General features: G+C 30.8%; 2 protein-coding genes across 2 annotated transcripts; one reads left to right on the top strand and one right to left on the bottom strand.

Moving 5' to 3' along the window:
• Window positions 1–383: 383 nt before the first annotated feature.
• On the bottom strand, window positions 384–7,736 carry LOC306867464 (ankyrin repeat domain-containing protein 29). Its single transcript, XM_079413126.1, has 10 exons — window positions 7,476–7,736; window positions 5,449–5,559; window positions 5,268–5,366; window positions 3,765–3,863; window positions 3,589–3,687; window positions 2,580–2,678; window positions 2,372–2,470; window positions 2,097–2,192; window positions 1,914–2,012; window positions 384–1,178 (listed from the first exon to the last, which is right to left on the bottom strand). The coding sequence occupies exons 1-10, from the start codon at window positions 7,485–7,487 to the stop codon at window positions 1,095–1,097; spliced, it is 897 nt and encodes a 298-aa protein (XP_079269252.1). The 5' UTR covers window positions 7,488–7,736; the 3' UTR covers window positions 384–1,094.
• On the top strand, window positions 7,334–13,849 carry LOC306867463 (digestive cysteine proteinase 2-like). Its single transcript, XM_079413125.1, has 9 exons — window positions 7,334–7,821; window positions 9,212–9,352; window positions 10,622–10,761; window positions 11,095–11,217; window positions 11,380–11,544; window positions 11,670–11,891; window positions 11,981–12,149; window positions 13,354–13,459; window positions 13,710–13,849. Exons 2-9 carry the CDS (start codon window positions 9,262–9,264, stop codon window positions 13,807–13,809), a joined length of 1,116 nt encoding a protein of 371 aa, XP_079269251.1. The 5' UTR covers window positions 7,334–7,821; window positions 9,212–9,261; the 3' UTR covers window positions 13,810–13,849.
• The last annotated feature ends 565 nt before the right edge of the window (window positions 13,850–14,414 follow it).

Raw genomic sequence — 14,414 nt, 5'->3', positions numbered from 1 at the left:
TCTCTCCTCAACCACCACTAGTGTGCAGCATACACCTGAATGATAGGACGACAGCCACAGTACAATGGCTCCAGTCCGCTCACCACACACCAGCTACAGGTGGAGAGGAGAGACAGTCATAGAGCCAATCAAGTGGATGGGGATTATTAGGAGGCCTTGATTGACAAGGGCCAGTAGAGGGAATTTGGCCAGGACCATCTTTATGAGAAGTGCCATGAGATTTGTAATGACCATTTGTAATGAGAGTCAGGACCTCGGTTTAACGTCTCATCCGAATTTTTGTAATCAAAATTAAAATGAAATATTGTAGTAATGTTTAAAATAAAATGGAATAAAATTTAAAAATCATGCAATCAAATAAATCTTTTTTTAAATAGTCAAAAGACATTAAAAGCAGCATTTTCATTTATTGTTTTGACAAATATACATTTCAGCACACTTCTCACACAGACAAAATGCTACATAAAATGTTAAAAAAAAAACAAATATTTACGCACCAAGATTTAAACTTTTCTAAAGAAAACATGAAGTCTGAATTCCCTTTCAGCAGAAAATAAATATGGCAAGAAAAACTACTCATCAAAGAGCCAAGAATAATTTGTTTAATCTTTTTAGCAAGCATTGAGCTTTTTTTTTTATTGTGTTGTGACTATTTGTTATTTGGTTGTGAAGCCCCTTTCTTTGTTTTAGTAGTCCTAGTATGACATAAACACGGATTCATGAGCTCTTTTAATGACAACATGCTGTTAATTAAAATATACTTGCCAGCTACAAGACACTACTAAAATAATAATACCAAAATAATTTATTAATTTTACAAAACAAATTTAAACATTTTATTTAAGCTGCTTCTTACAAAATATACAAATTTGATAAATGCTTTAGACATTTAACAAAAAAAATCAAATAAGACAAATAAGCAATTCTGCTTTCTAGTGCATTTGTGTTGTTGCAAGCAATCAAGCACCATTATAAGATGGGTTGTACGAGACAGGAAAGCAGCGGCTCCTCTCTCAGGAGGATGTAGTGCATTCATTTTTCATCAACATAAAAACAAGGACGTCAGAGAGAGCTAAGGGCAAACCCAGCAGTCATCAACTCCCTCCGTTCAGCAGCGGCAGGCGCAGGACTCTCAGGATGCGCTCGTTCTTCGTCAGATCCTCCGGCAGTTCATTATTCTGCAGAGAGAAAGTGGCATTAAAACACTTTTTAGCTGTTGACTGCAGCTTCATTCATTACTTAAACGCTCTGACCACTGACCAGTAGATTATTCACACACATCTATATGTATATTCACACACACACACACACACACACACATATTTATATATATATATATATATATATATATATATATATATATATATATATAAAATCACACACACACGAACACACACACAAAATAATTTAAATACATATTTAGTAATAAATATTTTTTTAATATTATATTAAATAAATATAATTTAGCAAGTTGGCCATGTAAAATAATATTAATGCCATATATATATATATATATAAATATTATTTAAACAATTTTTTAAAATAATATTTAATATGAAAAATAAAGTACTACTACTACTACTACTAATAATAATACTTTTTAAAATAAAATAATAAAACAATAATTAATTAAATATAAAAGAATAAAAGATAAGGATGAAATTAGTATATAAGTATTTCAATAAATAAATAATTATAATTAATATATCAATATTTTAATAAAGAAATAATTAATATAAATATATATATATAAATTAAAATAATAATTGTGTAATTTATTGATGTACATCAATAATTATTATATATTTGGGTTTAATACAAAGCCTACAAATAAGATTAAATACATATATATATATATATATAGAATAATATGTGTGAATTAATATGTTATAATCTGCATGTCTCAAACACACCTTGTTGGGTAAAGCTGGATCAGCATTTGCCTTCAGCAGAAGTTTGACAGTTTTTGGATTCCCGCCCATGACGGCGGCATGAAGAGCTGTAGAACCGTTCTAGATTGCAGGACAAAACACACACACACAGTCACAACTGAACCACTTCCTGGACGTTTTGGACATCAGATGATGCTGTTGTACCTTCAGAAGGCCGAGTGAAGGAGAGAACTTGAGCAGCTCCTCGATGACGTTACAGTGGCCTTTATGTGCCGCCTTGAACAGAGCCGTGGAGCCGTCCTTCAGTCAGAAACACCAGAGATAATGCGTCAAACATTTCATGCATTTTTTATAAAATCTTTTATAAAATAATCTTTTCCACCTGGCTGAACAGTCTGATTCCAACCAGGGCAGAATAGGAAGAGATAATGTTGAAAATGTTGTGGAAAATAAAATAAAATCCATATTTTTTAACATACTTTTCTATCTGCGTCACGGTCTGCACCTCGCAGTAACAGAACTTTGACCACCTCACTGTGTCCCATCTGGGCTGCCATCCAGAGCGGAGCTGTGCCATCCTGACCCAAAAACACAATCAACACGGAGAACACAATGAAATACATAATAGCAAACCAAACACTGCTAATCAAAACCAAACTACACATAAGCCATGAGTATAGATCAGACCTCTCGCGGTTGATTGACTTTAGCTCCGGTTGACAAAAGCTGCCGTATTACGGTCACATGACCCTCTTGGGACGCCAAAAATAAGGCCGTCGCACCATCCTGAAACGGAGAGGATGTGTATGATGAAAATGTTATTTAGAGAATATGACAATAGACAAGATGTACCAGAAATAGACAAGAATATGATCTTTTATACATAAAATACCATTAAATTAAATGACAAAATTAATTCAAAATTGTTATTAAATTAAAAAATATGAATAAATATAATATTAATTCTGAATGAATTAATAAAAGATAATAAAACCCTATATAAAATAAAATAGAAATAAGACAAAGTAAAAACAAACAAACAAATATATAAATATTACACTACACACAATAACATTACATAACATCAAAAACAAAATAAATGATTAAATATAATTTAAAAAACACCTTTAATTAAATACAAAAAAACATTTAAATAATCACATTAAAATAATATTAAATAAAAATGAATAATGCATTCAAAATAAATTTAAGAAATAATTAATATAACAGTATAGGAAATTTTATTACAAATTAAAATGAATGAATAAATAATACATTTAAATAAATATTAGATTAGATTAAAAGAACATTACACTAAATGAAAAACTAAATTAAACATTAAATTAAAATAAATTAATACATATAACAACAAGATCAAATTAATAAAACACAAAGTAAACAAATATTACATTAGTTTAAAATAACAATTTTACATTAAATAAATAAATAAATATTACATTGGACTGAAACAACATTACATAAAATCAATTTTAAATAAATGCAATGACATGCTAAAACTACTCAAATATTTCCACCAAATTATTTGAAAATATTTGGTGTCTCCCAAGGATATGTTTTAACTTAACCTGTGTCTTAAGAGCAGAGTCTAAACACTGAATCAGCAGAAACCTTAGAGGAACTGGCACAAACACGCATCAGGCGTTTAGGCCTCATGGCAGGAATAGAGATGACTAACATTAAGCTGGTCGTGGACGTTGGCGCCGTTCTTCAGAAGGGTCTCCACCGCTCTGGAGTGACCGTACTGACAGGCTGCGGAGAGCGCCGTTCCGCCATCCTGGAGATCACAAACCAGTCCATTTATTCACAGTCACAGCATACTTCAGTCTCATTTACAGCTAAATCAAAGCGCACCTTTGTCCGAAACTCTGTGGACGCTCCAAATTCAAATAGGAGCTTGACAATTTCATTGTGGCCCTGCTGTGAAGCGAAGAAGAGAGCGGTGGAACCTGTCTGAGGAACAGAGATATCATCAGCAGCCGCACACTAATGTACACACACACACACACATCTGAGGAGTCATATTAACAACCTGACACTCCAGCTCAGACAGAAATAACTTTCATTGCTGCTTATTGCTAGGGAGATGCCAACAGAAATACTGCTGAGGAATATAAAATATAAAGAGCCAAAACAAAACAAACAGATAGATTAGCTTAGATTAAAATAATACATTACAATCAAAATTAAAAGAAAAACATAAATATTAAAATAAGTAATACATAATAAAAAATAAAAAACAATTTATATATATAATTCTATGTATTTATAAAGGTTGTTATTCAATATTTCTATAATTATTACAAAAGGGTCTGACTATTTAATACCAACAGTTTTGTGTTTTTTAAATTATATTAAAAATGTTCACATTTGTAAAATATATATATATATATATATATATATATATATATATATATATATATATATATATAAATGATAAAAATGCTATTCACTAAAGAACAATTATCTACAGAAAAAAAATTGGCTTTAAAAATAAAAACACCATTCATTTAAAATTTCTTTAAAATAAAAAAACAATTAAAATAAAATGTATTAATTAAAAGAGTATGTTATTATGAGTCTGTTTAACAAAATGACAAAACATAAAAATGATAAATAATAGAACAAAATAAAAAATAAACTAACAAATAAATAAATATTGAATAGATGAATTTATATTCAATTAAAACAATTAAACAAAAAAAATCACTAAAACAATAAATAAAATAAAATCATTGAATTAGATTAAAATAACTTCACATTAAATAAAAACTAAGAAATTAAAAATGAATTAAAAATAAAATGCATAAATATAAATGTATAAATCAAAAATCTAATTAAATCTAATAAATATTATATTTTATTATAAATATAATAAAAACTCTAATTGAATAAAATAAAAAGAAAAGAAAATGAAGGAATACATAAACAATACATTTAATAAAATAAATATAGTAGATTAAAATAACATTATATTAATGATAAATAAATTATATAACAAATAAATTTATAAATTGAATACAGAGAAATCCAATAAAATATAATAATAAATAAAAAAAAAAAAATAATTACAAAATTAGATTAAAATAACATTATATTAAATAAAATGCCATTAAAATACATTAATAAATATAATAATTAAATTAAATACTATCAAAACAAACATAATAAACTAAATTACAACTAAATAAAACAAAAATATTTCATCCAAATAAATAAAATGGGCTGAAATATTTAGATGGATGTTTTCCTTTAGTTTAAGAAGTAAAGATGTGTAAATTTAATAACACGAGACCAATTTATTACAAAACACTCTAGAAATTGTCCATTATAACAGCAATCTAAGAGCATCAGTACCTCTCTCTGCAGATTAATATCTGCACCTTGCATGATGAGTTCCCGGACACACTCGTAGTGGCCGCTGTATGAAGCCACCATTAACGCTGAGGTACCGTACTGTGAAAACACACAGAAAGCATTATCATATGCCATACATTCACTGGATCAGTGAAACATGCACAAAGGAAAAAGCTCGTACTCCATCTTTGCAGTCGACATCCACTCGGCCGCTGTTCAACAACAGCTGAAGCAAAGCCAAGTTCCCTTTCCTCGCTGCCCAAAACACAGCGTTGGCAAGCGGCGTCTCCTTCTGTCAGACACACAAACAAGCAAAATCACAAAGAAACAAACACACGAGCACAGACAATCATCATTTCTATGACAGATCACAATATTACCTCATGTGGACATTAACATGGCTAAATACAATTTATATTACCATATTATCGAAGGATGAATCTTCTTATGCAACAGGGTCAAAATTAAAGTAGTGTTGCTGAATAAAATATCATTAGGGGTTTTTTAAAGAAAAAAAACATTCAAGTAAATGAATTGAAATCACATCCAAAATAAAAGTTTTTGTTTACATAATATAGGAGTGTGTTCTGCATATATTTAATATGTATATATAAATATAAACACATGCATGTATATATTTAAGAAAAATATGTTATGTTTATATATTAAATATTTATATATAATAGAAAATATAAGAATATAAATATCTAAATGTATATACATGTAAATATTTCAATATGAGATGAGAGATCAACATTTCAGCTTTTATTTACAGGTATTTTCATACTTGTTACCAAAAGTATTGGAACATGTGACTGACAGGTGTGTTTTGTTGCCCTGGTGTGTCCTATTAATTGATTATTCAAACAATAAATAGCCCTGAACGTCTGCGCTCAGTTTCAGATCCATGCAGACTGCATTTATAGTTAGTTAGACGTGTAACAACATGAAAACCAGAGAGGTGTCTATGGGTGAAAAACGAGCAATTGTGAAGCTGAGAGAAGATGAAAAATCAATCAAACCATTGCACAAACACTGGCAATAGCAAGTACAACCATTTGGAATCTCCTGAGGAAGAAAGAAACCACTGGTGTACTAAGGAACACCTCAAACGGGTAGATCAAGGAAAACATCTGCAGTTGATGACAGAAACATTGTGACCGCTGTAAAGAAAGACCCTAAAACAACTGTTAGTGACATCAGCAACAACCTCCAGAGGGCAGGAGTAAAGGTATCACAATCTACTGTTCGCAGAAGACTTCATGAACAAAAGTACAGAGGCTACACCAGAAGATGCAAACCACTCATTAGCAAGAAGAATAGGAGACGAGCCTCAAAAATTCTGGGACAAGGTTTTATGGACTGATTTTATGGACCGAAGTGATGGAAAGGCTAAAGTTTGGAGAAAGAAAGGATCTGCTCATGATCCCAAACATACAAGCTCATCTGAAACACAGTGTACACAGGTGTACCTAATAAAGTGGCCGGTGAGTGTATATTAGTATGTACAGACAGAGAGAGAGACAGAGAGAGAGACAGAGAGAGAGAATATAGCTAGACAACATTTTTGGTTGTAGAATAAAAAATAATATATAAAAATAACATTACTTTTAAATTAAAATAAAATATTTTTTTCACATTTAAATATTTTTTATTTTTTATTGACAAATCAATTTCTATTGATTATTTTTAGGTTTGTAAGATAAATTTTACTTTTAATTTTTCAAAATTTAAATAAAATAATACATTACATCAAAACAAATACACATTAATTCAAAGGTGTAGGATATGCATTATGTTAAGCAAAATGACAGTAAAAAATGTTTATATATATATATATATTTTTTTTTATTTTGTAAGGAAAATAAGACAATTCATAGAAAAAATAGAAGAAAAAATAGCCTATAGATAAAAAATAGTAATAGTTTATAGTCTATAATAGTTATAGCTTACAATGTAATTTAATATAATATAATAGTATTAATTTAAAATGATAATTATACGATATTTTAGCGTAAACTACGGTTGCCATGGTGACTTTTAAAAGGGTGGGGTGGGCGGACACTAGTCAGAAGGCCATATAGACGCGCGTGACTGAGAGAAAAACGCTCCTAAATCGTTATTCGGTGACACGTTTATTAGTGTTCGTCTTAAGGCATTTTTAGATTACACAATTAATGTCTTACCAGAGCAAATGTTCATGTTTACCTTGAAAGACATGCTGTGAATCTCAATCGTGCTTCATCTCGGAGGTTCGCGCGGTGCTCTCTATAATGTCCCGGTGCAGGTCTGACCGAGCGGATCTACGGCGCTGTTTACCGCAACGAGTGCTTCACGGAAAACAGAAACCGACAGGAGCGAGCACCTTCTGCATCAGCTGCGAATTCCCTCTAATTCCCCTCCTCTCTCTCTCTCTCTCTCTCTCTCTCTCACACAGAGGTGTTCGATTCGTCATTGATTCGTTCTTATGAATCGAATCTTTCCTATGAATCAGTTCAGTTCACAAAACCGATCTGAATGATTAGTTAACGAATCGATTATAACGGATAGTAAGGTAAGTTTAGTCAAGTGTCTTATTTTGATTCAAAGTAATTTATTTTAAATTATTAAATATTTTGATAATTCTTACAAAATACTTTGACTGTTTAACAAACAAAGTGTTGTTGATCATATTGAAACATAACTCAATATTGCTACATTTTCTGTGGGGTCTGTATCACTTTTGATATAATATGTAAACTGTGTATTTTTAATGCAATGATCCATAATTTTCCAAATTTAAAATTAATTTTGTAAGGAAAATTGTAAGGCTATTCGCTACAGTATAAAAATATAGTCTTTTTTATCTTTATTTAATACGACAAAATAATTTGGTAAGGAAAATAGTGAGGATATTTATAATATAATAATAGCTTAGAGTGTAAACAATTTTAAACATATAGGTTATAGTAAATTATATAAAAAAAAAATTACATTTTTTTAAGTATATTAAAGTATAAATTATATTAATACCTTTAAGTTTATTAAATAAATGTTTTTGCCTTTTTGTATAGTAAAATAATTCATAACACTTATAATATATACAGTAGGTTACAGTAAATTATATTTAAAAAATATAGTACAAAAATATAGTTAACATATACTGTAGGCTATAATATAATACAACAAAAAGAGTCTATAGTGTAAAAATATATATTAATAAATAGGCTATAGTAAAGAAAATGTTTTTATATTTATTATTTATATTTCATACGGCCAAGCGAAAATCGAAAGGCTACTTGCTATAGTTTACAAATATAGGCTATAGTCTAAACATGCAGAGAAATATATACATACATACAATAAGCATATGGGCTAATAGTGTAAAATATAATATAAATGCATAATATAAAAACAGTCTATATAGAAATAAAAAACTAACCTTTTTGTTTAATAAGCCAAAGTAATTTTTATAAGGCAAATTGCAAGGCTATTCACTTGTTCCAGACTGTGCATAATGAAAAGCCCCAAAATATGAGCTGCAGAGGCAATCATGGGATAAAGCGTAATAACTGGGGTAAATTATGACAGCATTATGACAGCACTGAAGAACACAGAGCTAAGTGAGATGAAGAAAGACAGATGACTCAGCAGTCACCCCCGTAATAAAGGCCTTGCTCTGGTTGGACTATACTTTGTGGATATAATGTCTGTAGTAGTACATTCATTATATTCCAAACAAGATTCAAGTCAGACAAAACACGTCAGGCATCCAAACACTGCTGACTCAGTCCTCATTTAAATATTCAATAACAAACAAAAAGATGTAATATGAAGCATCACATTCAATTTCTTAGGACGACATTTCGGAAAGCTTCATGTGCTGCAGTGTTGGTGATTTCGGTGAAGTTGTTGGTTAGGGTTAAATGTTTTAAGTCTTGTTAATTAGTGGCTTCCTCTTGCAGGATGACATAGTACGTATAGCAAGTTCTAACAGTATGGACACACCTTCAGCATGATGGTATATAACGCAGAAGACATGCTTCAGTTTCATCCACAAGGCACTCCAAACTCAGACACACACTTCCTGCAGAGCAACATGTTCGGTAAGTCTGGAAGGAAACACACATTTGGACCTCGTGTTAACATTAGAAACAAGTTCAGTTGTTTGAATATTTATGTGAAATAAATTAATTGTTTAAATTAAATTGCTGAACCAAAAATTAAATCTAAAAAATTGTGCTTTTTAATATTTTTGACTCAACTGTTTTAAATATTATAAACAAGTTTAGTGGTTTAAATATTTATGTAAAATATTGAGTTATAAATATATAAACATTCATTTAAATTGTATTGCAAAAATCTTTCCTATATTGGGCTCTATTTATTTATTTTGTAAAACTGAATTAGTCTAAAAATAAGAACTTTAAAAAAAAACTTTCAGGTTAAACAAAGTAATAAAGTGCTCATTCTAGACCCAGTGTAAATATTATAAACAACCAGTTGTAAAATTATTTATTTGAATTGCTGAAAGAAAATTGTAATCTACATTGGGCTTATTTATTTTAATAATTATTTTTTTAAATTATTTATTTGGTAAAAGAATCAGTCAAAAAGTGAATCAGTCTATACGAATAAGAATAAGAAACAAATAATTTCTGAAACAAAAATGTAACCTAAATTGGGCCAATTGTTTTTTAATTAATTTTATTTTATTTATTTAAGAGAGGTGAATTAGTCTAACAATAAGAGGTGGAAAAAACTCAAACTCAAATAATTCACTCACATATGTAAATATAGATATGTACACATAAATAACTATTTATTTACAAAGTGATCAAATAAATAACCACAAGTTACCTAAATTGTGCTCATTATGTTTATTTATTTTTGTGAAAGTTAATCTAAGAAAAAAAAACCTTTCAGTTTCATATTACTTTCCAACCCTTCCCAACTATTTCTTTCTAAAAAAAATATTTTTTTATTTTATTTTATTTAGTGCTCAATATTTTTATTTATATATTTGTTTACTTATTTTCTGTAAAAGGGAATCAGTCTCAGAATAAGACAAAAAAAACTAACTCAAACTTTCAGGTTATCCAAAGTGATATAGCAAATAATCATATGTTTGTTTTAGACCTGTGTAAATATAAACAAATTCAGATTTTTAGTTGTTAATTTTTGTATTTATTTATGCAACATATTTAGTTTTAAACATATTTTGAAAAAATTGAAAAGGAACCTAAATTGTGCTCACTATTCTTATTTGTTTGTTTGTCAACCTAAAAAAAATAATGCAAAAAAAGCTTTTAGATCATCCAAAGTGATAAAGCATTATAATGTTTGATTAAATGTAATGTGTGTTTTTTTTATAGATAAGCATCATGCACACTGGGTGGCACTGTTTGCTCTCCTGATGTGGGCACCTCTACAGGTGGCAGCAGATTCAGAAGAGGAAGCCCCCTCAGACTGGGCGTTGTGGAAAAGCCTTCATCAAATATCCTATGATGAGGAGGTCGGTTAGAATCATTTGGGTGTCTTAAAGGGACAGTTCACCCAAAATTTTAAATGTATTTGTCATTTTTTTACTCATATTCTTGCTAAGTGGAACTTTAAATGTAAAGTTTTACTTACCACTTACCACTTTTTATAGTGCAAAAAGAGACGGTATAAAACGGTAATTCTGGGGTCAGTTGTTCCTTTAAAAATAAAAAGGTTTGAAACACTGTTGAGACATTTCATCTTGTATAAACATGTAGTTTAAGTCAGTTTGTGGTTGTATTATATGTTATATGTATGTTATGCACTGCGTTTGACTTTATATTAAAGTTTGACTTTATGACTGTAGAGTGATGACGTTCAGAGACAAATCATCTGGGAGACCAATATGCGAATGATTGAGAAAAACAACGATGAGTTCCACTTTGGATTTTCGACGTTTAGCATGGCAATGAACAAATACGGTGACCTCGTAAGTAAAACGATTGAAAATTTCTGAAACTGCTGTATTATCTGTTAAAGGTGGATTTATACTGACACCTAGTGGTGTGGATGTAACATCCTGTAAAAATGTTCTTTTACCATTGATTTTTTGTTGTTTAAGATTGTTTTATCTAATTTTTCTCATCTTCAGACCAAGATGGAGTACAAACGTTTGCTGGGCGCCACAATTAATGGGCCGATAAACAGGAGAGGAAAGGTTGCATCTGCTCAGTCGCTCCGTGTCAATGCTAACAGACTGGGATTGACCAATGTGGATTATCGAGCACAAGGATATGTGACTGAAATCAAAGATCAGGTCGATTTCTCTTTTAATTGATCATCGATATGCTTATTTTTATTCACACATATAGGCCTTCTGTTGAAAATGAATTATACTGTATGTTAGATGCTAAAATGATTGATTTGTCGTGTTTTTTTTAGGGATACTGTGGGTCTTGCTGGGCCTTTAGCACTACAGGCGCCATCGAAGGACAGATGTTCAAGAAGACAGGGCAGTTGATGTCCCTCAGCGAGCAGCAGCTGGTGGACTGTTCCAGGTCGTACGGCACATATGGCTGCAGTGGAGCCTGGATGGCGAACGCCTATGATTACGTGATCCATAAAGGGTTGGAGAGCTCTAAGACTTACCCCTATACTTCAGCGGTGAGTGCTCTTGGTCATTTGAGTCAGTTTTGAGATGTTTTCGTGTGATTCGGCCAATCTGAATTGTTTTTTGGATCTGGTTTCATCAGGATGCTCAGCCCTGTTTCTACGACAGAAGTTCAGTTGTCGCCAGGATCAGTGATTACAGATTCATCCCGGCCAGAGATGAACAGGCACTGGCTGACGCTGTGGCAACCATCGGTCCAATCACTGTCGCCATAGATGCCGATCATCCAAGCTTCCTCTTCTACAGCTCAGGTAAGATTTTCACTTCCTTAGATTCAATTTCCAACCTGAAAAGAAAAAAGAAAAAAATTTAATTGATATACATAGTAAGTCTATTTTGTACAGTTTTACAAGTCAGTGATTTTATAAGTTATTAATATTTTGTTAAAATAATAATTTTATAGTAATTTATATTAACTAATTGTAATATACTATTATTTTTATATTTGTATATATAATATAAATATATACATAAATATATGTATTTTTATAATATAATATTTATAATAATTATATTTAATTATTATATTTATATAATATATTTTAATAAAAAAAAATTTTTTTATATATACAGTTGTGCTCATAAGTTTACATACCCCTTGCAGAATGTGCAAAATCTTAATAATTGAAACAAAATAAGAAGGATCATGAAAATTGCAAGCTCTTTTTTTATTTAGTACTGAATAAGCTATTTCACATAATAGATGTTTGCATATACTCCACAAGACAAAATCATAACTGAATTTATAAAAATGACCCAATTCAAAAGTTTATATACCCTTGAATCTTAATACTATGTGTCATTTCCTGGATGATCACGACTATTTTTATATTTTGTGATAGTTGTTCATGAGCAACTGTCTGCTGTTCTTCAGAAAAACCCTCCAGCTCCTGCACATGCTTTGGTTTTCCAGCATCTTCTGCATATTTGAACCCTTTCCAAAAGTGACTGTATGATTTTGAGATCCATATTTTCACACTGAGGACAACCGTGGGACTCATTCACAACTATCACAAAAGGTGGAAACATTTACTGATGCTCAAGAAGGCAACACAATGCATTAAGAGCCAGGGGATGTAAACTTTTGAACAGGATGATGATGGGTAAATTCTTCTCATTTTGTTTAACGATCATATTTTTTAATTTAGTACTGGAGTTTAGAAGTTACATAAATACTTGCATGTTTCCCAGAAGACAAAATAAGTACAATTTACCCTGATCATACAATTCAAAATGTTTACACCCCCCAGCTCTTAATGCATTGCTGTCTGTTGCCTTTTTGAGCATCAGTAAAGGTTTTCACCTTTTGTAATAGTTATGCATGAGGTATGTAAACTTATGAGCACAACTGTAAATATCTATTTAATGATTTGTACAATCATAATTATATATATATATATGACTTAAATAATCATTAAATGATAAAATTATAAATTATATGAATTGTTTCAACAGGAATCTACAAGGAATCTAACTGTAACCCTAACAACCTCAACCATGCTGTGCTTGTGGTTGGTTATGGCTCAGAAGGGGGCAAAGATTACTGGATAATTAAAAACAGGTAAGAGAATGCCCATCATTTAGGTTTATGAGTACATTAACACCACATGTACACTGATAGAAAAACCACACAACCAGCTATAACTTGTAACATAGACAACTTCATTACCTTTACAGAAAAGTATTGTACTGTGGTGGCATCATGTTACAGTGATGGAATCAGACATACCATGCTTTTACCAGAGTACATGTCCAAAAAACATGGTAATTACATTCTAATGGTCTGACTTCCTTTTCCTTTCTTTTCTCAGTTGGGGAACAGGATGGGGTGAAGGAGGCTACATGCGAATGATCCGCAATGGCAAAAACACTTGCGGGATCGCCAGCTATGCTCTTTATCCCATTGTGTGAGAAGAACCAGACATTTCCAAATAAAGACTTCTGAAGTCTGAAGTTTGTGTCAGAATCAGTTCATTTAGTCACTGGGTTTGTAAAAGAACAACTATTACACTATGGAGCTGTGCTTCAGTCCTACAACAGAAAATTAGTGTTTGCAGTTTTTGCAGTCCATTTTAAGGTGTGCTTTATCAGATTTTTTTTCACACAACCTCTCCCACTGTGCAAACTTGCATGCATTTTTTCACTGCATACCCAGGTGTGTTTGAGACTACAAGTCAAGACTTTGTTTCTCACAATAGGCCACTAATGGAGACAGGGTCATGTGCTTAAATGTTGTGTCTTGTTAAGAGTGTTGCTGTCAATGACAGGTTCGGTGCTTTTGTTGTGCAGTGTTGCGGAAACATTATTTAATCAGTGCATTTCAAACATCAACAGTGCACATAAAAGGTTAAAAAATGTGAGGATGTTAAATTTACAAAATAATAATGAACGTAAAAATGTTGAGTTAAAAACGCACAATATTACAAAAAATAATAACTGCTAAAATTAACAACAAAAAATATAATTGTATAATATTATAATCCATCCAACCATTCTCCAGGCCAACATTAAACAAT

Source organism: Barbus barbus (assembly GCF_936440315.1).
Source record: "Barbus barbus genome assembly, chromosome: 49".
NCBI lineage: Eukaryota > Metazoa > Chordata > Actinopteri > Cypriniformes > Cyprinidae > Barbus > Barbus barbus.
Note: the sequence above shows the minus strand (reverse complement) of the source record. Positions and strands in the feature narration are given on the sequence as shown.